The sequence below is a fragment of the Hypanus sabinus genome, chromosome 31, assembly GCF_030144855.1.
Source record: "Hypanus sabinus isolate sHypSab1 chromosome 31, sHypSab1.hap1, whole genome shotgun sequence".
Lineage (NCBI taxonomy): Eukaryota > Metazoa > Chordata > Chondrichthyes > Myliobatiformes > Dasyatidae > Hypanus > Hypanus sabinus.
Genome location: NC_082736.1, coordinates 36,497,925 through 36,523,255, shown reverse-complemented (window position 1 = coordinate 36,523,255; position 25,331 = coordinate 36,497,925). Strand labels below are relative to the sequence as shown.

Genomic DNA, 25,331 nt, shown 5'->3' with positions numbered 1-25,331 from the left:
TCTCAAAGTAACAACCTCCAACTTAAAAGTCACTGCAAGAGCAGAGTAGAAAACTGAAAGTGTATTTATTAAAAAAGAACCTATCAATGAAACTACCGCGAGATTTGTCAGGACCCTAAATCCAAAGACACCCCCAAATCCAGGAGCATCTAAGCTCGTGTACATCACCAGACCCGCTGACACCGGAGATGCATAATGGATTATCCCAGGCAGGCAACATTTCAATCAATTCAGAAAATGACTACCTCGACGTTACAAAGCCATATGTGCGCCAAAATCCTTTTGCAGATCGGCGTCACACCCAAATCTGCGTGTCAACCCAAATCCGTGTTCAGCCCGATATTCAAGACTACACCCCGAACTGGTCACTGTTCGTCACAAATCCGTCCTCACCCCCAAATCTGTGCACATCCTCAAATACGAGAACACCCCACAGGCATATTAGATGACCCAGACGGATATACAGATACAAAATGGCTGTCTTAACAGTAAAAACCACCACGTATCCCAGAGACCCTACGTAAGTCACCAAATCGATATGCGCTCACAAAAACGTGGAGACTCACATATTCGTTAACTGCCCTAAATTTGCTATCCCTAAAAAGATTGCTGTACAACCATACTTTTGTGTAGTGGTTGATCTCCAAACAGAATTTGGGGTATATGTGGATTTTTAATGTCGAGGTAGGCATTTTCTGAATTCTTTAAAATGATTCCCAGTCTGAGTTTATGCTTTGGGACGTGTCAGAGTGATTAGGGTGCGCGCCGATTTGGGGATAGAGCAGATTTAGGACGTTACTTACAAATTTGCGAAGCACAATAATTTACGAAGCCGTCATGTGTACTACTTGAAATGATCATTTTCTGGGATTATACAAAACGCATTTGAGGTTCCCAGCGGGTTTGATGGATACGTGGATTTTGGGTGTGCTCTTTTTTGGGTGTGCGTATTTGGGCAACTTTAAAGTTGAATCCTCAAATATGGGGCTGAGCACTGATTTCGGGTGTTCGTAGATTTAGGGGTAGGCGGCAAATATGCACAAGGATTTGGGTATACGCGCAAATTTTGGGTTTTGTAGTCAATTACGGGGGCGTAATTAGATGTTGTGATGTTCGTATATTACGGGAGTTATTTGTTGACCGATCGACAGTTGTATTTTGGGGTGTGTGCGAATTTTAAATGTCGAAACAGCCATTTTCTGAAATGTTGGACATGAATTCTGCCTTGGAATAATCTATCATATATATGGTTTGTCGGCGTGTTTCGAGTGCGCACTGAGTTGGTGATGTGCACAGGTTTTGTGGATTCATGGCGGGCAGTTTTGATTTATCTATGCAAAGACTCTGCAAAAGTAAATTCCGATAATCGGGAGCTCTGGCTACTTCACAGAGTAATGGTCTAATTCTCTATCAATACTGTAATATACTTTAAATTCACATTTAAAGGTACTGCGCTGTGCTTTTAGAAATTGCTGCAAGTTTGAAGAGAATGTGAGAAAAGAACCGCCAGTGAGATTTAAGGAAGAACCTTAGATATCACTCGAAATTTAGTCTCAAATATGGCCGTGCACACGTATTTGGGGTTACACATAGATTTGGGTGTGTTGGCGGATCAAGATTTGCACCAGAATGTGTTGAGTGCGGATTGTTAACGTCGAGTCTGCCAATTTCTCAACTGCTTCGAATGTATCTTGCTCGGAAAAATTTCATGGACATGTGGGGTTGTCAGCGGGTTTAGGGTGCGCGCTGCATTGGGGTTTGCGCAGAAATTAGGCGAGTCAGCGAAAATAGGTTGCACAGGGTCTCGGGGTGCACGTGGATGCACAGTGATTTTGGGGTATGTTCTTGAATATGGGGATGCGCCCGTATTTAGCGATAGCAGATCTGGGGGTTTGTCGGCGAATATGGAGTCGCCACGTTTCTGTGGGTGGATCTGGGAGTTCATAAGGATTTGGGTTGATCTGTGTGTGTCGGCGGATTTGGTGATATGCTCACGACCTTTGGGATGCGTGGGGCTTCTAGTGTCAAGGCAGCCATTTCGTGTTTGAAATAATTCCTCGTCAGGGTCATCCAATGTGCGTCCTTACTTAAGGAAGTGCGCAGATTTTGAGACTCACACGCATTTTCGAGATACCTTCATACTACTGCTGAGTATAAGGGTGCACATGAATTTGACCATCGTTGACCATAATGATAATGTTATTGAATCCTGAGCCTGATCACGGACCGGTGTGATAATGTAACAGCGTGTCCCGGTCATTCACAGGAATGCATTCCTAAGACACCCATATTTTTACTTTCTCCCCTGTGCATAGAATTCAACTGGAGATTTACCCATCTCCTTGATTCGGCGGAATGCGATTAGCTGTGTCAAAGTCACCAGTATATGCAGTCTTGTATGCTGTACATTACTGCCCCACATAACTGAATACCTGGCAAAACGGGGGGGGGGTGGTGCTTAGTCCAAATTCTGGAGAAACTCCTCAGGCCAGGCAGCATCTATGGAAAAGAATACATTCGACATTTCGGGCCGGAGCCCTTCAGCAGGACTGGGGGGGGGGGGGGGAAGCCGAACAGTAGATTTGAAAGGTGATGAGAGGGAAAGAGAAACGCCAGATGACAGGTGAAACTTGGAGGTGGATGGATGAAGCAAAGTGCTAGGAAGTTAATTGCAGAAAGAGACAGAAAGCTATGGAAGAAAAAAAATGGGGTAAGGGGAGCAGGACCATAGGGAGGCTATGGCGAACAAGGAGATGTTAAGTGAGAGGGACAAAGGGGTGGAAATGGTGAAGGAGAGGTTTGAGAAGGCAATGTTCATGCCATCAGGTTGGAAGCTAACCAAACGGATTATAAGCTGTTGTTCCTCGCACCTAAGTGTGGCCTTGTCGTGACAGTGGAGGATCTCATGAATGGACATATCGGAATGGGAATGGGAGGTGGTATTAAAATGGGTGACCACTTGGAGATACCGCCTGTTCGGCAGATGGAGGATAGATGCACAAACCCCCAATCGGGTTGCATCCCTTTATCGGAGAAGAAACCATTTAGTCTGCGCAATTTCCTATTACGTTCACATCTCAAACCCATGTGCACCCCAAATACGCACACCCAAAAAAGAGCACACCCAGAATCCACGTGTGCATCAAACCCGCTGGGAACCTAAAATGCTTTTTACATAATCCCAGAAAATAATAATTTCGAGTAGTACACATGACGGCTTCGTAAATTATTGTGCTTCGCAAATTTGTAGATGACGTCCTAAATCTGCTCTATCCTCAAATCGGCGCGAACCCTAATCACTCTAACACGCCCCAATGCCTTATCTCAGAATGGGAATCATTTTAAAGAATTCAGAAAATGTCGACCTCGACATTAAAAATCCACATATACCGCAAAATTTATTTGGAGATCAACCACTACACAAAAGTATTGTTGTACAGCAAATCTGCATGGAGCCACATATTCAACCTCGCTTCCCTATACCGGCGGAATCCCAATTTCAGTCTGACCACAAGCCCGTTGATATGCATACATGCAAATTAGATTTTCCCAGAGCAAGGATCACTTCAAACAGATCACCATATTGATGCTGCCACCACAAAGTAACAAGAATACTGTTGAACATTAAAAGTATATCTAATATGAAAGTATCTGTAAATGATGCAAAATTTAGACAAGTCACAACTCCAAATTCGCAGACACCAGAACAGTGTGTGATCTCAGAATTCCGAAAACATCCCCATAAATCTGCGTAATCCCCAAATCAGTGCGCACCTAAAACACGCTGACACTATCAAATGCATAATGAATTATTTCAGAGCAGGAATCATTTCAACCAGTTCAGAAAATGGCTACCTCGACATTAAAACATCCTCACAAATGTCCCAAAAGTGTTTACAGATCGGCAGACACACTGAAATTTGCTTCTCACCACAAAGCACTGTTTAACCTCATACTCAACTGTACACAGCTAAATATGCACAGATCACGAATTTCCGTGTGAACCCCCAAATCTTCGCAGATCTCTAAATAAGAGCGCACCCCAAAATGCATGTACACTTCAACCCACACATTGGATGACCCAGGCACAGGATGGTTTCAAACACGAGATGGCTACCTTGACAGCAAAAGCCCTAAGCATCTCAAAATCCATGAGCAGACCGCCGAATCCGTAGACATATCAAGATCGCGCCAAATCCGCCTGAAATCCCAGATACACCCACAAAAGCATGGATATGGGCAGGTCACGTACTTGGGGATAACATGCTTGGGGTGTGTACATGGGTGCATTGATTAATTTAGTTGTGTAAAATGTAAATTGAAGAAAACATGAATCACAAATGATGATTTATGAACGAAATGTGTAAAAGTGTATGAACCTTACGTTCTCACTTTTTAGCAGAGACAGACAGGTACAGGATGAATTATTTAACCAGACTGCCTATAACTTGGAAGCATGAAATATTTATTCACAACTTTCGTCTGACCTCAGGCAGCTTTGTCATGCTCACAAAATTCTATTCATCAGCAACATCACGCACACAATTCTCAGCAGAGTTGTTCCTGTTCTCACTGTGTGCTGCCTTGGACCTCCCACTTCTGCCGATTTTCTTCAGTTTGTGCAACAGTAACATCGTCATTTGACCGTTGTCACCGGATCTTGTTCTCTCTTTCGGATCTCTGCTGGTGTGTGTGTGTGTGTGTGCGCGCGCGCTTCTGAGAAGAGACAATTTAAATGTTATTCCACATATTCTGCTCTGGCTGAACGAGTGTTTATAACATTTCCCGCCATTGTTCCTCACTCCGGCTGTTCTGCCGCTGACAAGAGGCATCGTGGGAATGTATGAATCCCGCCATCAGCGTCCGGATTTACTAATTTCATCAAACGTGATGCGAAGGCAGCGGTGAAAAAAAAAACTCTGAGGTGGGTGATAACCGGACTTTAGATTTCCTCTGCCACTTCAGAATTCTGAATTAGAATCGGCATCATTTTGACTTCATTTTGCAATGTAAAATCCTCTTCTATCTCTAGAAGACATGCGCCCTCTCTTGACACTTTCATGAAATGCGACAATGAACTGGAAATATTGCAGGATCCCCTCAAACTGCTGAATTAGTTTCTGCTCTCTATTTTCTGTTCTTGCTTTTCTCTGCCCCTGTTCCAGCGAACTTGTTGACGATTGCAAGCCTGTATCGAGGAAAGGGCGGACACTCCGAATGTGTCACTCGCTACCTGGTGGGAATGGCAGTGGCCGATATCCTAGTCGTTATCTCGGATCCGCTGTTGAGGTGGACTGATTGGTATTATTTCCCACAGTCATTCCTGATCATAACTCCTGTGTGTAAACTCCGTTTCGGGTTGTTTTCTGCGAGAACTGCGACCTCTGTCTGCCTGACTGTCGCTTTCATCGTCGATCGATTTCTGGCTATTTGCTGTAAGAAGCTGAAAACAAAATATTGCACCGAGAGAACGGCGGCTGTGGTCATCGGGACAGTGAGTGTGCTGGCCTGTTTGTAGAATGTCCCCTGGGGCTTTGCATCAGAGCATAAGGTCATTAATGGTGTTCCCTGGTATTGTGTTCTTACACCGACCTACAAAAACCCTCTCTCATGGGCTGCATTTGCGATATTTCACCGCATTTTTACACCTTATATGCCATTCTTACTAATTCTGTTGTTCAACACTTTGACTGTCAGGCGAATTCTAGCGGCCAGTCGAGCCCGCAGTGGGCTCCGGGGACAAAAGAGTGGAGAGTGGGAGATGGAGAACCGACGCAAATATACCGTTTTGCTCTTCAGCATTACCGGTATCTTCATATTGTTGTGGGTAACACAAGTGATATTTTATATCTATCAAACGATTTCAAAGAGTTTTGCTTTTTCTTTTACTGATCCCCGTTACATCACAGAAACGACATCCCATCCGAAATGCTGCAGATTCGCAGTTCCTGTTCTAATACGTGCATTTAAGTCCTGACCCAGAGCAAATTCCGGGAGGAACTAAGAAATGCGGTGAGGTACCCATGGAATCCTGTGTTGAAGCTCATGAAACGTCAGAAATGAATGACATAAAGATCAGCTCTCTTCTTGCTCCCTATTCTGCAACCTGCCTTGTGTATACAATGAAACAATGTGATGATCAGAGTTACAAAGCAAACAGCGCTCCCAAAATCAGAGACTTGATGAAGGGTGTCAGCCCGAGAGGTTGACTCTTTGCAAATTAACACCGAAACCAGCTTTGCACTCACCTCCCACCTTTTCAGGCGAACATGTCACCCTCAGTCTTCTGGTTCTGACAAAACTACCTGATCCTGGAGCACATTTTCGTCAGTACCAACCTCTCCTGCTCCCGTAATAACTTCCCTCTTGCACTCTTGTTTTCTCCTCTTTCTTTAACTGTAGGTTCTTCAACTATCTTCCAGCAACAGACTTTTTACTGTTTTACACATTAAGATAGAACAATATTGTTTTTACTTTTAACTGCAAGAGAGAGAAAAATAAATATATGAGAGTAGAGAAATAGACAGAGAGAAAGAAGGTTGCAAATGAGATACCTGAGGGAGGGGAAAAGAGGAAGAGGCATTACGAGAGACAGCTTGGGAGTCAGAGCGCTAGTGGAAGAGCGACAGAGACAGAGAGAGGGAGAATGAGATCAGGAAGCGCGTATGGTGATATTCTCAGACTCAGGAGGTGGTGTTCGATCAAGGACCATAACTGTGGCGGACACGGACCACATGCAGGCACATATGCAGCTGAAATTGTCATCATTGACAGCACACACACCGTGAGCTGGGGAAAGGTGTGGAGGTCTATTCCTGTACTGTACTGTTTTATATTGGTCAATGATCTGAAGCCCAGTGGGCATGTGATGAAATTGTTATTTCGACCCTGACTACCGTTTTCATCTGGGACATTCCTGCATGGGTGCTGGGATCAACCAATTAGAGTGTTCAGAGCTAAAGTGGTCAGATCCTCCAGGAGAATTATCCTGCCGAGCTGCAGGAACGGGACAGTGGGGACGATATACAAGATTAGTTTGCATAACAAGAACACACTTCTCTAAACGCAATAGCAGTGCAAACAAGCAGACAGAGGTGCCAGAGCACAGCTCTGGCCAGTGTTTGTACAGGCCAGCACAAGAGTCTAATGCACTGTACTGTATGTACTAATGTTTGTACTGTAACTCTGATCAATAAACATCACCAGCTCTGGACTGTTGGGGCACCAAAATGGAGGAACACGAATCCCAATAAACGCGACACTGCTCTGTGAAGACTCATATTTGCTGTAGAGTAAGGGCACGAACAACCCGACATTTCACTGTGCATTCAGAGCCGTCCATACTCATCCCGCTGAGTACACCAGCCAACTGCACCACCACAGACCTGTGCAAACCAGCTCTGGACTGCATGTACACTGACCAGTGTAGCTCCAGCACGGCACCACGGAGGTGGATCAATTACTATCAATTACTGCAGAATGACGAACATGCCTTTATTTGTGAATAATAGTCAATCGGGCCAGTGTCTGTTTTCTCTGCCAGGGTAACATTCTACCTGTGCTGACGGAGATGTGTTTCGGATGGCCCAATCAAGCTTATTCTAGTTTTTAAATCATAATTTAGGTCTCGCCAGCGTCACGTCCAGCAGTTACCCACCAAAAGCAAAGCCGGAGCCTGGCAGTAGGGTGCCCTCAGGCAGCTCTGTTAAATAGTGAAGAAACTTTCAGATTCTAAATCTGAACATGGACCTTCTGGGGAAGTTGGGACCAGCACAGGTGCGTTGCACCTGAACTTGAGAGGGAGCAATATCCTTTCAGGTAGGTTTGCTAGCATGGTTTGGGAGGGTTTAAACTAAATTGCAAGGGGGATGGTACCCTGAGCGATAGAGCAGTGAAGGAAGTGCATGGAGTAAAGCCAGATCTGACATATAGAGAGGCTTTGAGGAAAGAGAAGCAGCATAAAGGCTGTAAAGATAGTAAGGTAGAAGGGCTAAAGTGTATGTACTCCAATGTAAGAAGCATCAGGAACAAAGCTGAACTGAGAGTCTGCATACATGCATGGAATTGTGATGTAGTTCTCATTGCAGAGACTTGGCTGGCACCAGGGCAGGAATGGATTCTCAATATTCCTGGATATCAGTGATAGAAAGGGATAGAGAGGTGGAAAAAGGGGAGGAGGGGTGGCATAGTATCAGGGACATAGTATCATAGTATTACAGCTACAGAAAGGGTGGGTAATGACATTCCCCCTAATCGGCCTGTCAACAACTGTGACCGGAATACGTTCTGGACATAGTTACCAAACTCTTGGAACTAAAGTCACCCATGATAACAACCCTGTTATTTTTGCGCCTTTCCAAAATCTGCCTCCCGGTATCTCTGCTGCTACCAAGGGTCTTCCACCCATTATGACTCAAAAGAGTCATCACATCTACATCACTGGCGCACCCTCAACACTGTCCCTAGCCCAGGGTGGCGCACCCTCAATACTGTCCCTCCCGCAGTGGTGCTCCCTCAGTACTGTCCCTCCCACAGTGTGGCGCTTCCTCAGTACTGTCCCTCGCCCAGGGTGGCGCACCCTCAACACTGTCCCTAGCCCAGGGTGGCGCACCCTCAATACTGTCCCTCCCGCAGTGGTGCTCCCTCAGTACTGTCCCTCCCACAGTGTGGCGCTTCCTCAGTACTGTCCCTCGCCCAGGGTGGCGCACCCTCAACACTGTCCCTAGCCCAGGGTGGCGCACCCTCAATACTGTCCCTAGCCCAGGGTGGCGCACCCTCAATACTGTCCCTCCCGCAGAGGTGCTCCCTCAGTACTGTCCCTCCCACAGTGTGGTGCTCCCTCAGTACTGTCCCTCCCACAGTGTGGTGCTCCCTCAGTACTGTCCCCCGTGCAGTTTGGCGCTCCTTCAGTACTGTCCCTCCCACACTGTGGTGCTCCCTAGGTACTGTCCCCCGCACATTTTGGCGCTCCTTCAGTACTGTCCCTACCACAGTGTGGCTGCACCCTCAGTACTGTCCCTCCCATACCATGGCGCTCCCTCAGTAATGTCCCTCCCAGTGTGGTGCTCCCTCAGTTCACACAGTGTGGCGCTCCTTCAGTACTGTCCCTCCCACAGTATTAGGTAGCGAACCGGGTCAGGTAACAGATTGGTTGAGCATTTCGGGGACAGTGACCACTGCTCCCTGGCCTTTAGCATGATCATGGAAAAGGGTCAGAGAGGAAGGCCAAATTATGAGGCTTTACGCGAGAACTTGCGGGTGTGAAAAGTGATGATGTACTGTGGACATTTGGCCGATGTTTAAGGACCTCTTGCAGGATGTTTGGGATAAATTTGTCGCGGTGAAGATGGTAAAGGTGAACGGAAGTACGGTGAGGTGGAAAATCTAGTCAGGTGGAAGAAGGCAGCGTACATGAGGAAGCAAAGATCATATTGGTATAGGGTAGCAAGAAAGGAGCTTAAGAAGGGGCTGAGAAGAGCAAGAAGGGGGCATAAGAAGGCCTTGGCGAGTAGGTTAAAGGAAAACCTTAAGGCATTCTTCAATTATGTGAAGAACAAAAGGATGACGGGTGTGAAGTTAGGACCGATTAGAGATAAAGATGGGAAGATATTCCTGGAAGCTATGGAAGTGAGTGAGGTCCTCAATAAATACCTCTCTTCTGTATTCACCACTGAGAAGTAACTTGATGACATTGAGGATAATATGAGTGAGGTTGATGTTCTGGAACATTTAGAAAAGGAGGTGTTGGAGTTAATAAAATACATTAGTCTTCGGGGTCTGACGGAATAATCCCCAGGCAAGGGAAGAGATTGCTGAGCCTCTAGCTAGGATCTTTATGTCTTCGTTGTCCACGGGAATTGTTCCAGGGGATTGGAGGGATGCAAATGTTGTCCCCTTGCTGAAAAAAGATAGTAAGGACAGTCTAGGAAATTATAGACCAGTGGGAAAACTGATGGAAAAGATTCTTAAAAATAGGATCTATGGGCACTTAGAGAATCATGGTCTGATCAGGGACAGTCAGCATGGCTTTGTGAAAGGCAGATTGTGCATAACAAGCCTGATAGAGTTCTTTGAGGAGGTGACCAGGCATATAGATGAGGGTAGTGTTGTGGATGAAGTAGAAAAGTGAGTCAGTCGGGTACTGGTGACACAAAAGCTAGGGGCGTCATGGATAGTCTGGAGGGTTGGCAACGTTTACAGTGGGTCATCGATAGAAAAGGTTTTGGTATTTTTATCCATAGGACACTCAAATCCACTGCGCAGGTTGTAAATGTTGTTACGAAGGCGTATGGAGTGCTTGCCTTTAGCAAACGCGGGATTAATTTTAAGAGCCGTGAGGTAAAGTTACAGACTTCAGTTATGTAAGATTTGGAGTACTTTGTTCAGGTCTGGTCTACTCACAAGGAGAAGGAAGTCGATACCGTTGGATAATTCGGTTGGATAATTTATAAGATAATGAGAGGCATTGATCGTGTGAATTTCCAAAGGCTTTTCCCCAAGGCAGAAGCGGCAAACGCGAGGGGTCATTATTTTAAGGAACTTGGACTAGTGGGGGGGATGTAAGAGGTAAATTGTATTTATTTTCCACACAGAGAGTTGTGAGTGCGTTGAAAGCACTGCCAGCGACGATGGTAAAGACAGATACAAACCTTTCCTTTTTAGAGACTCTTACATGGTACATGGAGCTCAGCCAGATATAGGGCTAAGTAGTAGGGAGACTGCTGGCAGTTTGTGGAGTAGGTTGCATGGTCGGCACAACACTGCGGGCAAAAGGCCTGTAATGAGCTTTAGATTTCTGTGTTCTATGTTCATCATAGAGGCGCCGGTGGAGTTGGAATATCGAGCTATAGTCGTTGTATCACCGTGTGCAATGCTGTTCACGGCACCTCGGGGAGGTCTGAAATAATTCCATAACACAGGAAAGACACAGATGTGGTAGAGATACATTTAACATGTAATTTAAGAGGTTTCCTTATTGTGTGGATCTCAGGAATCCTCAGAATCAGATCCAGGTTTATTATCACCGGCATGTGTCGTGAAATTTGTTAACTTAACAGCAGCAGTTCAATGCAAAATATAATATAGAAGAATAAAAAACAAATAAAATAATAATAATGATGATAGATAAACAAACAAACAAATAAATAAATAAATTGATGTCAGTATATGTATATTTAATAAATTAACAATCTTCCCTGTTCCAGGGGGTAGGGAGTCAGTACGGTTAAGTGAGTGGCAAAGGCGTTGGTGCAGTGGCAGAGTTTCAGATATGTGCTCTCTTCCAGGGTTACCTTAGCACAGGCTGAGTTTATAACTAAGTGGAAAAGCTTCTGGAACGTATTTTTTCTCTCTTAGTACACAGCAGCGCACTGAAGTTGTGGCTCGGGTCCGAGGTACGTTCTCTGTGTGAGATGTGGGATGACCAGGAGGCCTCCAGCCTCCCTGATAACTACATCTGCATGAAGTGCATCAAGGTGCAGCTCCTTGGAGGAGGCGCTAACGGACAAGAGCTGCAGGGCGATCACCTTCGTCTTATATGGGAAAATGAGGAGGTAATAGACAGGAGTGAGAGGGCGGTAGTTATCCCTAAGTCGCAAGATGAAGGTACCTGTGTAACTGTCTGGAGTAGGAATGAGAGCAGGTAGCCCGTGCAGAGTTACCTGCGCCGACTCACCGGAATAACAAGTAGACCACTTTCGATACTGCAGGGGAACACGGCCTAGCGGGAAACCCGTAGCCACATGGTCTCTGGCACTGAGTTTTCTACATTGCTCAGTAGGGAAGTGGGATAAGAGGACTGTCTGTTGAGGAATTGCATTGTCGTGCGAAAGGCTTCAGGGGCAGTGTTCTGTCCTCCGTGTGGGATGTGAAATCTCTGAGAGACTTCTAATCTCCCGGATAAACAGAAGTACAGAGCTGCAGCACCTGACTGAACGTATTAAGGAACTGTCGCTGCAGCTCGCTGACTTTCCGCTCATACAGGGGAATGAGGTGCAGATAGACAGGAGTTACAGAGTGGTAGTCATCGGCTCATCACCAGTTCCTTGGCGAATTTCGGAAAGCACAGGAAAGGTACATCCTAAAGTTGAAGAAGTTTACCAAAGGGGGGATGAGGCAACTGTAAGAAGGCAGAGACAGCAGGAAAGAAAAAAAAGAAGGAATGCAGTATTTCACTTATTAGTGAGAAGGTAGAGGATTTGTCATATGTGCATATGTGTAAATACTCATATGTGAAACAGGGACTAGTCGTTTTCCCTTATAGGTAGGTCGTATGGTATGTCGAATTGTCGGGTGAGCATGTGGATTTTGGGGTACTGAAAGTCTCTGACATTGTTGATGCTTTGCTGCACGGCTGAACGCCCGGGAGAGCGTGATGACGCTTCCTTTTGCTGCTGGGTTGGGGGGGGGGGAGGTGGCGGCGTCTCGTTGCATTGCCGCTGCTTGTGCGTGGGAAGGAGAGTTCGGGTCTGGCTTTGGGATCTAATGTTTTCTTTGTCACTCATTCTCTGAGGCGCTCCTCTGTCGTCGTGTGCGAAGAAGAAGAACTTCATGATGTATGTTATATGCACTCCCTATAGATAAATAGATAGATAGATAGTAAAAGCCAGACGAGCGCAGATTTCGGACCGTTGGAAAATGATGTTGGGAAAGGACATGAGGGACGAATTTGTGGAATACGAAGTTAACGTGTAGTTTACGTCAGTGTTCCCTGTGGAAAACACTAGCCGAATGCCAGAAACGCAGGAGTGTCGTGGGGACGGGGGTGCAAAAGTGACCGGTATTGTTAAAGAGAAATTGCAAGGGCTGAATCTCAGGGCGAAAGTACTCGAAAGAGGTGTTGATTGGGCGTCTCTGGAGATGCGGCTCCTCAACACCTCGGTAACAGCCGCTGAGCTCCGCGTTGAGCATACCTTTCTCAGGCTTCCTACCTGCGAGGTGTACACAACCTTGGCCCCGTCAAATCCGTCAGCTTGGAGTGTCTCGGACATTTGGCGTCAAGTATGACTCGAGCACAAACACATTCAGCTAGTATGGATACATCGTTACTTGGGCCACCAAACCTCAAGGAACATTATTTTCTTCTTTCGTATTTCCCTTAACACTGTGATAGGAAATTATCCTCTCCGAAACGTCACTCTGTTCCTTCACTGCGTCTCTCCAGAATTTCAACTGTTTTCTTCACTGATTGATTAACCGCTGATATACTTCCGAAGATTTCCCTGTCCTTTACCCTCCTGCTTGAAGCGGCCATCGTCTCCTCATTAGTATAGCAGAAAAAGTCGGTCGCTTCTATGGTCAAGCGACCCCACTCAGTGGCAGACTTCAGGTTGGAACGCCCCACTAGTGGGTCCGGCTCCTGATCGGCCATGTCAGGCCATCTCACATTATCCAAGTCTACAAGTAAACTTGCGCATTTCATTTGACATAGTATTTGTAAGCTATCAGGTTTTGAATTTTCTGGAGTTATGTTTGGATGGAAAGATTACCTCTATTGTGAATAGCTGTAGCAAAACGTAATCTGTTGTCAGCATAATTGAAGATACACAAACATACAGCTAGGGGAACTCAACAGGTCAGGCAGCATTCACGTAAAAGGCCTGAAGAAGGGTCTTGGATCCAAACGTCCAATGAATTAATTTATATAATTGCTGCCTGGTCTGCTGAGTTCCTCCAACATTTAATATTTTGTGCTTGGATTCCAACTCCTGCAAATTTTCTCTTGTTTGTGATAGTTTTCTCCTGCAGAATAGAGTCATGTTTTTGTACAAATGCAGAAAATAATGCTGGAAAAACGCAGCGGGTCAGCAGCATTTTGTAGAAAAGGTGACGTAATTAATTTTTCTGGTGGATGCCCGTTCGTCAGAACTGGGGAAGGGAGAAAATAAGCTAGTTTTCAGGTTCAAGGCAGGGTGGGGAACGGTGGTCCTACGAAGAAAATCAGCTGATCAGGTGTAAAAAGTGAGTGAACGTGGCGGGTAGAATGGGGTCGTTAAGGAATGAAGAGTGGAGTCTGGTTAGCAGGACACGAAAGGAAGGAGAGAAGAAGGTGGTGGAGGGGGTGGGGGAGGAGTGCAAACGAGAAGGTGGTAGGTGAAAAGGGTGAGGGAGAAGGTGGGTGAATTGGAGGAACTGCGAAGCCAATAGGTGGAAAAGGCTCAAGGTTGAAGAAAGAAGATTCCGAATCGGAGACGGGAGTGGACCATGGGAGAAGCGCAGGTGGCGGAGGCTAGAGAGGCGATAGGCAGGCGATGAGAAGGTGAGTGGCAAAAGAAAATCCAAAATGGGGAATTCACCATCCAAAATGGTGAGAGGCAGAAGGACGGGATGTTTCCTATGGTAGACTATATAATCGGCGAACACAGACTCAAGACAGAGTGGTTTCCTTTTAGAATGGAGATGAGGAATTTCTTTTGCCCGAGTGTGGTGAATCTGTGGAATTCTTTGCCATAGGCAGTTGTGAGACCTTACGTATATTTCAGCGGAGGCAGATATATTCTCCATTGTTAAACTCATGAATGATAAGGTGAAAAGGCAGCTGATTGGATCAGCCGTGATGAAATGGCGGAGCGGACTCGATGGGAAAATGGCGAACTTCTGCTCCTATATTTCAGGGTCTTGATTTTAATCGATAATTTCAGATGAACATATTACCGAAGCATAACTACAGTCGAGTAGCTCGCATTAATTCATTCCAAGTCATCAGCATTACCTGATTGCAATAAGGAAAGCCCAGCTGATCAACTCAAATTGGTGACTAGTAAGTATAAAGGAACCCTTGCGACTTCGCGGTTCCCGATTATTCTGACACGGGCACGTTACTGTGAGGGGTAAAGTATCAAAATCAACGCCATACACCTGCCTTCTCGCCATCCTACTGATGCCGTGATAGCTCCGGAAGCTATCAACTTCGGCCATTAATATACCCACCGTCTTGGCCTCCACCACCGTCTGCGGCAGAGTAATCCTCCCTTTCAGTGCTCTTCGGCACTAAAAACAAAATCTTCCTTACCACTGTTCTAAAGGGTAGCCCTCAATTTTGAGGCTGTGCCCTCTAGTTCTGGATACCCCCACCATAGGAAACATCCCCACATCCTCCCAACCTAGTCCTTCCAGCATTGGGTCCATATACAGATGGACATCGAAGTAGCGTGTTCTCTCTGGAGCTGGGAAGGCCGAGGAAGACACCTGATGTCAGTTTGTAAGACTACGAGAGTCACAGATAGGGAAGCGAACAGGTGTCCTTATCCTTGGGCCGAAAGTTATAATATCAAAGACGATGCGGATAATGTAAGGTCAAAGGATACATGTGGGGCACTAATGGAGACCCAGGGAAAATGATTGGTTCTACTGCTGCTACTCTGTTGTTTTATGACTTTCCATAGCCTGTCCACAGACTTGATCCGTTATCTCTCGTTGGCATTCGGCAGGACTCTGGTAGATCCCCATCACAGTTACCACTTACTGCCCGTTGCGCTGCTGGCATTTAGAGCAGCAATGGAGGTACTTCGCCCCTGTCAAAAAAACATGGAAGGATTCTCCATCGTTGTTTCCGTATGTTTTGCGAAGTCTTATTTGTTATCTTTAATGGGATCCCCCAAACCAGGAGGAGCGGTGGACTCCTCTCAGACTGGCCTCTACCGCCTGACTGTGACGATATTGAAAGTCAAAGCACAAGTCCCCAACTCCAGCCAACATACCTCTGCGGGACCATACAGCACGCAGGCCTGGAAACCTTACGACAAGATTGTGGATCACGGAGGATCACGGATATTGCACCTTCACAACCCCTGAACACAAGAGATTCAGTGATATTGAACCTGCCCCAGGTCTGGATTATCCTTGATTCGAGCTTCGGCAGAAACATCGACTATTTATTTCCCTCCCGAGACACTGCCTGAACCTGCGGAATTCCTCCAACATTTTGAGTGAGTTATTTTCCGCATTCCTGCGGTCCGCCTTGCAGTGCCACAATGTATGAACCCTGTAAACGCTCCTCAATGCCACATAGGAGGCCATGAATGATTCCTGTTGTGCACCACAAGTTATATCTCTCGATTTATTTCAACGCTATTTTCACGTCGGATCGCCATACATCCATGCTTGAACACTTCAACGATCCATTTGGCTTTTTGTTTACAGCCCTACATCTCTTGTGGAGCCTTTGACATACGCCTTTTTTGAATTTGAGGTCACGTCGAGAGGTTCCACTTTCTAAGCTCTTTCCTGAATATCATGAAGGATTCCCCAGTGGGAAGGGGGAATGTTTGTATCAATGAATTGCAGCCCAATGTTTTAATTACTTCTGTATTTGAACTGATCGCGTTGGACTCAATTATAAAACGCTCCTGTCTGTTGTCTCTTCAATGCCACTATTGTAAGTGCTCCCATCACTCGTCATGGCAGCTCGTGGTAGGCAATGACCACTCCCAACTTAAAAATAAGCTCGCCGTGCACATCTTTACATTTACCCTCACTCTCACCTTAAAGCTGTGACTTGTCGTATTGGACATTAGTAATCCGGGAAAAAGATGCTGATTGTCTGCCTCAGCCATGTCTCTCAACTGTTGTAAAATTCTGTCAACCGTCTTCTCTGTCCGTTAAAAACTGAGATAAACATTTCCCCCAATCCCCATACATTTTTTCCTTTCAACTTGAGCCCGACAGTCAAGGTAAAGAACATGTGAAACGGTTATGGACCATCTCCAGCTTAATTACATCCTTCCTACTTTGTGGTAACCAGAACTGCACATGGTTATCCAAAGGCGACCTACTTAATAACTTACACAACTATAACACTATATTTAACACCCGCAATGTCTCAGTGAATAAGTCAAACAAGCTTCCTTCGTGATTTGGTTTACATGGCACAGAACAGCGGGACGGCCCTTCGGAATAACAGTGAACAGGGAGTTATTTTTCATGCGGTGGTATTCATTGTCTCTAGCTGTGGCTTGTGTGGAGGATTTCTGTTGGAGCTCAGTTTTTCAGACTTGTTGAGGTCATGAGATATTCCGGCACGAAATCAAATTACTCTGTGAAAATTTACAGCTGATGCTGTAGTCTGAAGCACTAAAGGCACGTGAGTGACGAGACATCTACCAGAAACCTCAGCGCACATTTCACCCACATTTAATTCACTTCACCTTATTGATCCAGCTGTTACTAACGATGTTATAATTGATCGGTAATGAAAGCGCATTGATTTTGATTTCATAGAAGAAAAGACCAGTATAATGATGAGCAGTGTGCATAACGGTTCAGGCATTGTGAAACAAATTTGCACTGACCCACTCGACTGAAAAATAGTGGAAAGAAAATCAAATAAATGACCTTCTAATTCTCCCGGAAGACTAAATATGACTGACAACGACACACAGAGTAGAAATATTTGACACTTCGTGTTTGCTCAGTGGACTATGTCTAATGTGACCAATGGGAGCAATAACTGGTTTGTGCTTTGTTCCAACTGCTGTATAAGAACTTCTCGAATCAGTGCATGCAAGTAATTGTGACTAGCGGCTTCAGTTAGAAAATGGGATATTCCGCAATTTACAACATCGTCAGAATTTACTGCCCTGTGCTTGCAGCAGTCTGTGTTCCAGGTAATGTTATGTGCTTGTAATACGCTCGGAGGATCGTAGATTAAGATAGATATGCTGTTCTGTTATGCTACTGAAGGATGAAAATAAACCTTCGTCAGCAATTTAGATTCCAAATGTAATTTGCGTAAAAGTAGTCGTTTTATTTTATACGGGCATATGATGGAGGTGATTGAAACAATTGCACTTATTAATGCAATATTATCGGAAGAATTCATTACCATGCTGTACTATAGTTAGCTCAACTAGGTGCCAGAAATTATTAAATATTCACATAAAACTCGCAGACAGTGAAGACACCACACACACGATGATCACGGAACTCAACAGGGCAGTCAGAACCTATGGACAGGAAGAAATGTTCGATGCTTCGCGTCGAGACCCATCACGAGGACTTCATCAGGACAGGCTGCAAAGATACTGCTTCACGGAACATCCTGAGATCTCGCAGATATTGGTGAAGTCCCGAAGTATTTTCAGCCGTACCCTTAACTCTCCACGTGAAATTGATTCCTCCTCTGTTGTCATCACAAACTGAGGGAATTTAAAATAAAATATCGTCTCGATGTGATCGTTGTGGTTCAGGTTTCAGGTGCTACGTAATAGATAGTTTTATCAGCGTTATTTAGTGAAAGAAAGAAATGGGAATATAGTTTCACGCCGATATATAATTGCAATTAAATGACATAAATATGTGGCGTCCTCCCCACGCACCGTGAAAATGAATACGGCCGATAATTTACCTTGTATCTGCCATTTGATGTTGAATCAACAGGCATGTCTCTTTCTCATGGGTCCTTTCTGATAGCGGAGGAAACGCTGTCATGAAAATGAAATTTAAGTTTAATGAGTAGCCTGTCTGTCAATTATTTACCTATGTCTCTGCAAACAAGAATAAGTTTGTTTTCAAACCAGTGACTGTGGCCAGTACTCCATTATTCTGCACTTTAGAGCAAGACTGTCTGCTGAAGGGAGGGGTATAATGTGTGCCCCATTCTGTTCGATGGCCTTCGACTCAGACGACAGAATGAGGAGGCGATATACAGGAGCTATCGGGAGGTAGTTACACCTGGACTGCAAGAAACAGGTAACTGGGAGACGGTCAGGAGAAGGAAGGGCAAATGCAAAACCGGTACAGGGTACAGCTGTGGCAGTTACCCTCAAGAATAATGAAACAACTGTAGATATTACTGTAGGTCAGAGTGACAGTATCTCTGGTGCTGTGGCTGAGAAAAGGAGAGTGTTGAAGAGGACTGCAGTGTTGAATGAAGATCCCTTAGTCGGAGGAACACAGAGGAGGTGCCGTGGGCGCATAGATACGCACTGAGGTTGCCTCCCTGGTGCCAGGATCTGGGATGTTTCGGATCTGTTCAATGGCTCTCACAAGGGCGAGGGTACGCAGCGAAGTGCTGGTACATATTGGTGCCAATGATATTGGTGGACAAGGTGAGGAGGGACTGTAGAAAGATTTTAGGGAGCTTGGTCAAAGACTGAGAGACATGAATTTCATGGGGGTAATCTCTGAATTGCTGCCTGTGCGACGTACCAGTAAGGTTAAGAATTAGGCTGATTCGGTCGATGAACACTTAGCGGAGGAAATATTGCAGTAGACATGTGCTCATATTTATGCATCATTGTAATCACTTCTGGCATGTACAAAAGGAACAGTTTACACCTCAACCTGAAGACGTCCCATATGCTTGCGGGCGGGTTGGCTATTGTTGTTCGGGTGGGTTTACGCTAATTTAGCAAGGGGTTGGGAACGACAGTGACAGTGCTGAAGATGTGTTAGTTCGTTTGCAAACAGAGGAAATGTGTAGAGGGACACCTAGCAGGCAGAGAGTGAACTGGGTCAAAACTGCAATCAAAAGGATAGTTTGTAAAGCAAAAGAGGACAAAAGTCGAAAAGTGAGACGGCAGGATGGAGGGCGCTGTATTTGAAAGTGCGCAGTATACGGAATAAGGTAGACGGACTTGCGGCACAGTTATCGATTATTATGCATTTTGTCTTAGTCATCAATGAATAATGGCTGAAATGTGTTAAGAGCTGCGAGCTTAATATCCAAGGATACACGTTGTATCGAAAAGACACGCAGGATGGCAGAATAGGAGGCATTGTTCTGTCGGTTTGATTGGATTGAAAATCCAATCAAATCATTAGAAAGATGGGACGAAGGGTCGGATGGTGTTGGGACATACTGGATCCAGCAAGGGGACAGCAGGAGTAAACATACCGTGATGGGAGTTATAACCGGATCCCCGAACAGTGGTAAGGATGTATATACAGTATTAAGGATATGGAAAATGCACGCCAAATGTGCAACGTTACAACAGGCAATAGGATTTCAACATGCAGGTCGAATGAGAAAATCGGGCTGATGCTGGGTTCCAAAAGGGAGATTTTTGAGAAGGTCTACTAGGTGGCTTTGGAGAACAGTTTGTGGTTAAGCCCACTTGAGGATCAAATCTTCTGGCTTGGGTGTTATGCAATGAGAAGGGTTTTATAAGAGAACTTAAGGTAAAATAACCCAGAGGCGATTATGATCCAATTAGAGAAGGAGACTCTAAAGTCAGCTATATAACGATGATGGAGGGTAGGAAATGGGGAAGGAGGGAGGAGGAAATAGTGGATGAACTGAATTTGTATTTTGCACCTGCCTCCAAATTATCCTTGAAGTTCCAGTATGTCAGTGGTCAAGAAATTTGTGAAGTTAAAATTGTTTGGGAGAAGAAACTTGGTGAACCGAAAGGTCTAAATGTAGTTGGGACAGCTCGACCGGAAGCTGTACACCCCGATGTTCTGACAGAAGTGGATGAAGAAATTGTGGCGGGATTAGTTACGACCTTTCAAGGATTACTAGATTCTGGAATGTTTTGGGACGACTGAAAAATTGCAAATGTCTGTCCATTCTTCAGGAAGCGAGAGAGGCAAAGTAAATGGCACTCTCGCCTCACAAATATGTTGCAATACACAAAAGAGGATTGGTAGATGTTGAATGCATGGATTTTCAGAATGCCGTTGAAAAGGTGCCATGCATGATGCTGCTTAACAGGCTGCAAGCTCGTGGTGTTCCAGGGAAGACCCTGGAATGAATAAAGTAGCGGCTGAGCATCAGCATGCAGAAAGTGCCGATAAAACGAGCCTTTTCTGGTGATTAGTTTTGTGCCCGAGGAGCCAGTGTTGATAGGGATTCGGTTTGCGTTATATGTCAATGAATTGGTTGATGGAATTGATGGATTTGTTGCAGTGTTTGCTCAAAATGCGAAAATAGCTGGAGGGGCAGATAGTTTTGAGAAAGTAGAGAGGTCACAGAAGCACATCAGAACATGAGGAAATGGGCAAAGAAGTGGCAGATAGAATATAGTGTCCTGATGTGTACGGTCACGAATTTAGTTGAAGAAATAAAAGGGTTGCCAGTTTCCTAAATGTGGAGAAAGTGGATAATATGAGACGCAAAGGCTGTTGGGAATACATGTGCAGATTTCTTAAAAGTTAATTTGCGGCTGAGTCTGTGGCGAGGAAGGCAAATACGAGGTCCGCACTCAAAGCGACTGACTAGAAAGTAAAAGGAAGGAGGCAATGTTGAGACTTTATACAGCACTGGTGAGGGCCCACTCGGGGTATTGTGAGCAGCGATGGTTCCCTTATCCCAGAACGTTTGTGCTGAAAGTGATGAGGTTTCAAAGAATGTTCAGAAAGAAGGTTTCCAGCTTTGAAGGGCTTGTCATCTGAGTAGCGTTTTATGGTTTTGGGCCTGTACTCACTCGAATTCAGATGGGGGGCTGACCTAATTGAAACTTTTAGGTGGTGATGGGACTTGATAGAGTGGGTGTGAAGAGGATGTTTCCGGTAGTGGGAGAATCTGAGACGCGAGAACACAGCCACAGGATAGAAGAGTTTCCTTTGAAAAGCAGATGAGGGTTTTCGTCATCCGGAGAGCAGTGAATATGCAGAACTTGCTGGAACAGTATATTTAAGGCGGAGACGGGCAGATTCTTGATCAGTCAGGGCATGGACGGATAATGGGGGGAAGGCATGTGATTGGGGCTAGGAGGAAAATGGATCTCCCTTGATGTAAAGGCAGAGGAGACTAGATGGGCCAAATAGCTCAATTCTGCACCTATGTCTTATGGTATTACTGTCTTTGACAACAATCATGGCGTTCGTTAGGTGCTTCACTTTGCACTTTCCTTGTAAAACCATCAGACACAGTAGCAGAATAAGGCCATCTGGTCCATCGTGTCTGTTCCGCCATTCAATCATGGCTGATCCGTTTTTTCCCCACCTCTGACCAGCATGCTGCTCTTCTTTATGCACTTCACGCAGATGATTAACTACCCAACAAACTATTTTTTGAACGTCTGGATCATAATGTCCGAGCATTATTTTAAAATTCATATTGATGAAATGCATTCATGACCTATTTGTCAAGACAGTTTTTACATAATTTCATTCTAAGTGGAAGCCATTAAATAAACTCTTCTAAGGAACTATAATTAGATTCTCGAGTATAAAATAAAAATCAATCTCTCCGTTACCTGTGCCGTCATCCGATTATGGAGAGCTGTTGAGGGCCCGAGGACGCCTGAGGCCGCTCTCAGCCTACGACTTTCTGATGGTTAACTTCAGGATGTGAAGCTAGCGAGATCTAACTTGTGCAGCCTGATCGGGACATCCGTATCCCATCTCGAGCACCGCAGGTGGGCGCTAGCCTGGCCGAGAATCCAGAAAATGGCCCGATCGACGAATATACACACTTTGTAGATAAAGTCGCAATAATTATTCTGCCGCAACTGATAGTGATTAATGATTTTAAATAACTAATTTCAGTTAATGTAACGGCGATTGTGATCCTGTCCCGAGGGAAATGCGGACTGTCCAAATGCATCACTCTCTACCTGGTGGCCATGGCGGTAGCCGATCTGATGGTGGTCATCGTTGTGATTATATTAGAGAAGACAAATTATATCTATTTGTTTGCTAAATTCTTGCTCGTAACTCCGACGTGTTCGGTGCTTGTTGTCCTGAATATCGCAACAAGGGACTGTTCTGTTTGGTTGACGGTTGCTTTCACTTTCGACCGCTGCGTCGCCATTTGCTGTGAGAAACTGCGGAACCGATATTGCACCGAGAGAACAGCAGCTGTGGTGATCGCAACAGTGAGTGCAGCGTGTTGTGCCTGGGCCGTTCCAATTTACTTTGCAGTGGATCGATGGCGTTGTGTCCCCACGGCTGAATACATCACGTCACCCCTTTGGAGAGCCTACGAGGTATTTGACAGCATCAGAACACCGTTAATACCAATTTGTTTAATTCTGCTCTTTAATGTTTCAACCATCAAACGGATTATGGAGACAAATAGAGTTCGCCGGGAACTTCGTAAGAACAGTGAATATCAGAAAGATCCAGAACTGGCAAACCGGAGGAATTCAATGATCCTGTTGTTCTCTCTTTCTGCCAATTTTATATTATTTTGGATGCCCTACGTCGCACATTCTATGAACTGGCAGCCGCAGAACTACACCTATACAGACAGATATTTCAGCAAACCGACCTTTATTCTGCAGCAATGTGGTTTCATGTTTTCTTCTCTCAGTATGTGCACCAACACCTGTATCTATGGGCTGACACAGAGAAAATTCAGGGAGCAGCTGAAGAATGGATTAAAGTACCTGTTTGACCCAGCGGTGGAGATTTGCAAATAAAATGCAAACTCCAGTTTGCCTTCCTGCAACTTCAAGCCAGTAATTTGGAAGTTTATTTTATTTGAGCTTCAAGCGGCCACTCTCGCGGAATCTCACTGCACAACGGATTAGCGGCGATTAAGCCACAGGTATTAATCTTCCCGGAGGAATTATTGACTAAGATATCATGAAATTTCAGTCAGCTGTGTTTTATTACAAGGTATCCAAATACATGAAAAGGAATCGTTCTAATTCATTCAGTCAACACACTGTAGACAAGATCTCCGCATGTTATTGTAAGCCCATCTAATATATCAAAATAAATCGTTGCATTTCTCAAAGATTATCATTTTGCCCCTGTTTGATTACTTTTCTGTTTCATTTTACTACCTCTGCATGTCAGCATCACACGGTAGCATCAATATAATAATTATAGAATTACTTGATTGTTAGACACCTCACAGTAACATGTTCGTACCGGAATGGTTGTGAATAGAATAGTAGCAAGGTTATTTTATGCTTTCCAGTGAGGAGATCAACAAAGGCTTTGTCACTGCATTTATGGAATACTGATGCCTTTGATGTAAGTTAATGCGATATTCTCCTCTGCTGTTACGTTTTGGTAATTAACGGTAGAAGTGTGCTCCTTTGAGCCTATTCACGAGGCCATAAGACGATAAGATATAGGCGCATAATTAGGCTGATATTGGCTCATCGACTCTCTTCTGGCATTTCATTATGGCTGAAGCAATTTTCCTCTTGGCCCCAATCTGCTGCCGTCTCACTGTATTATTCATGCCCTGACAATCCTAGAATCTATCAGCCTCCCTTTTAAATGTACAGACTCTCGCACCATTGGAACCATCCTCTCCAGAACATCTGCATGAACGTCTTTCGCCATTCGACACTGGATGTGTTTCAATTAGACACCCCTCGCATCCTGACTATTCTGAATTTCAGTGAACCGTGAATGCACCCGGAGGATCGTCAAAAGCTTTTCATTTGGCAAGCCATTCACTTCCGGAATCATTTTTCTGAATCTGCTTTGAACTTGCTCCAGTTTCTGCACATTCATTCTTAGCTAAGGAGTCCAAAGTTGTTCACAATTCTCCGCGAGGCCTCGCCAGTACATTACAACGTCTCAACATGACATGGTTGCTTTTATTTTTTTCTAGTGCTGATGAGATGAATGCATTTGCTTGCAGACTCAGCCTGCAAGTTAGCCTTCAGGGAATACTGCAATAAGATTCCGGAGTCTATTTGCGCCTTTGTTTCATTTTTAATATTTTCTCTCAATTTAGTAATGTTAACCCCTTCATTTCATCTGCCTGAGACCATGACCGTACATTTCCCCGAACTATATTAAACCTGTCATTTCTTTGCCTATTCTCTTAATCTGTTTGTGCATCTGCAGCCTTTCTACTTCCTCTAAACTACCTGTCCCATCATATGTCTACATATCGTCTGCAAACATTCCAACAAAGCCGTCAATTCCATCATCCAAATCATTGACATATAACGTACAAAAAATCGGTCCCAGCAATCGGTCCCACACACAGACACACACACACAGACACACACACACAGACACACACACACAGACACACACACACACACAGACACACACACACACACACAGACACAGACACACACACACACACACACACACACAGACACACACACACACAGACACAAACACACACACACACAGACACACAGATACAGACACACACACACACAAACACACAGACACAGACACACACACACACACACACACAGACACACACACACACAGACACAAACACACACACACGCACTCACACACACACACACACAAACACACACACACAGACACACACACACGCACAGACACACACACGCACACACACACACACACACACACACACAGACACACAGACACAGACACACACACACACAGACACACACAGACACACACACACAGACACACACACACACACACACACACAGACACACACACGCACAGACACACACACGCACACACACACACAGACACACACACACAGA

At 45.0% G+C, this 25,331-nt stretch overlaps 1 protein-coding gene across 1 annotated transcript; it reads left to right on the top strand.

The window, feature by feature from the left end:
* Positions 1-22,508: 22,508 nt before the first annotated feature.
* On the top strand, positions 22,509-23,306 carry LOC132383717 (probable G-protein coupled receptor 139). Its single transcript, XM_059954906.1, has one exon. The coding sequence runs from the start codon at positions 22,509-22,511 to the stop codon at positions 23,304-23,306; it is 798 nt and encodes a 265-aa protein (XP_059810889.1).
* Positions 23,307-25,331: the final 2,025 nt, after the last annotated feature.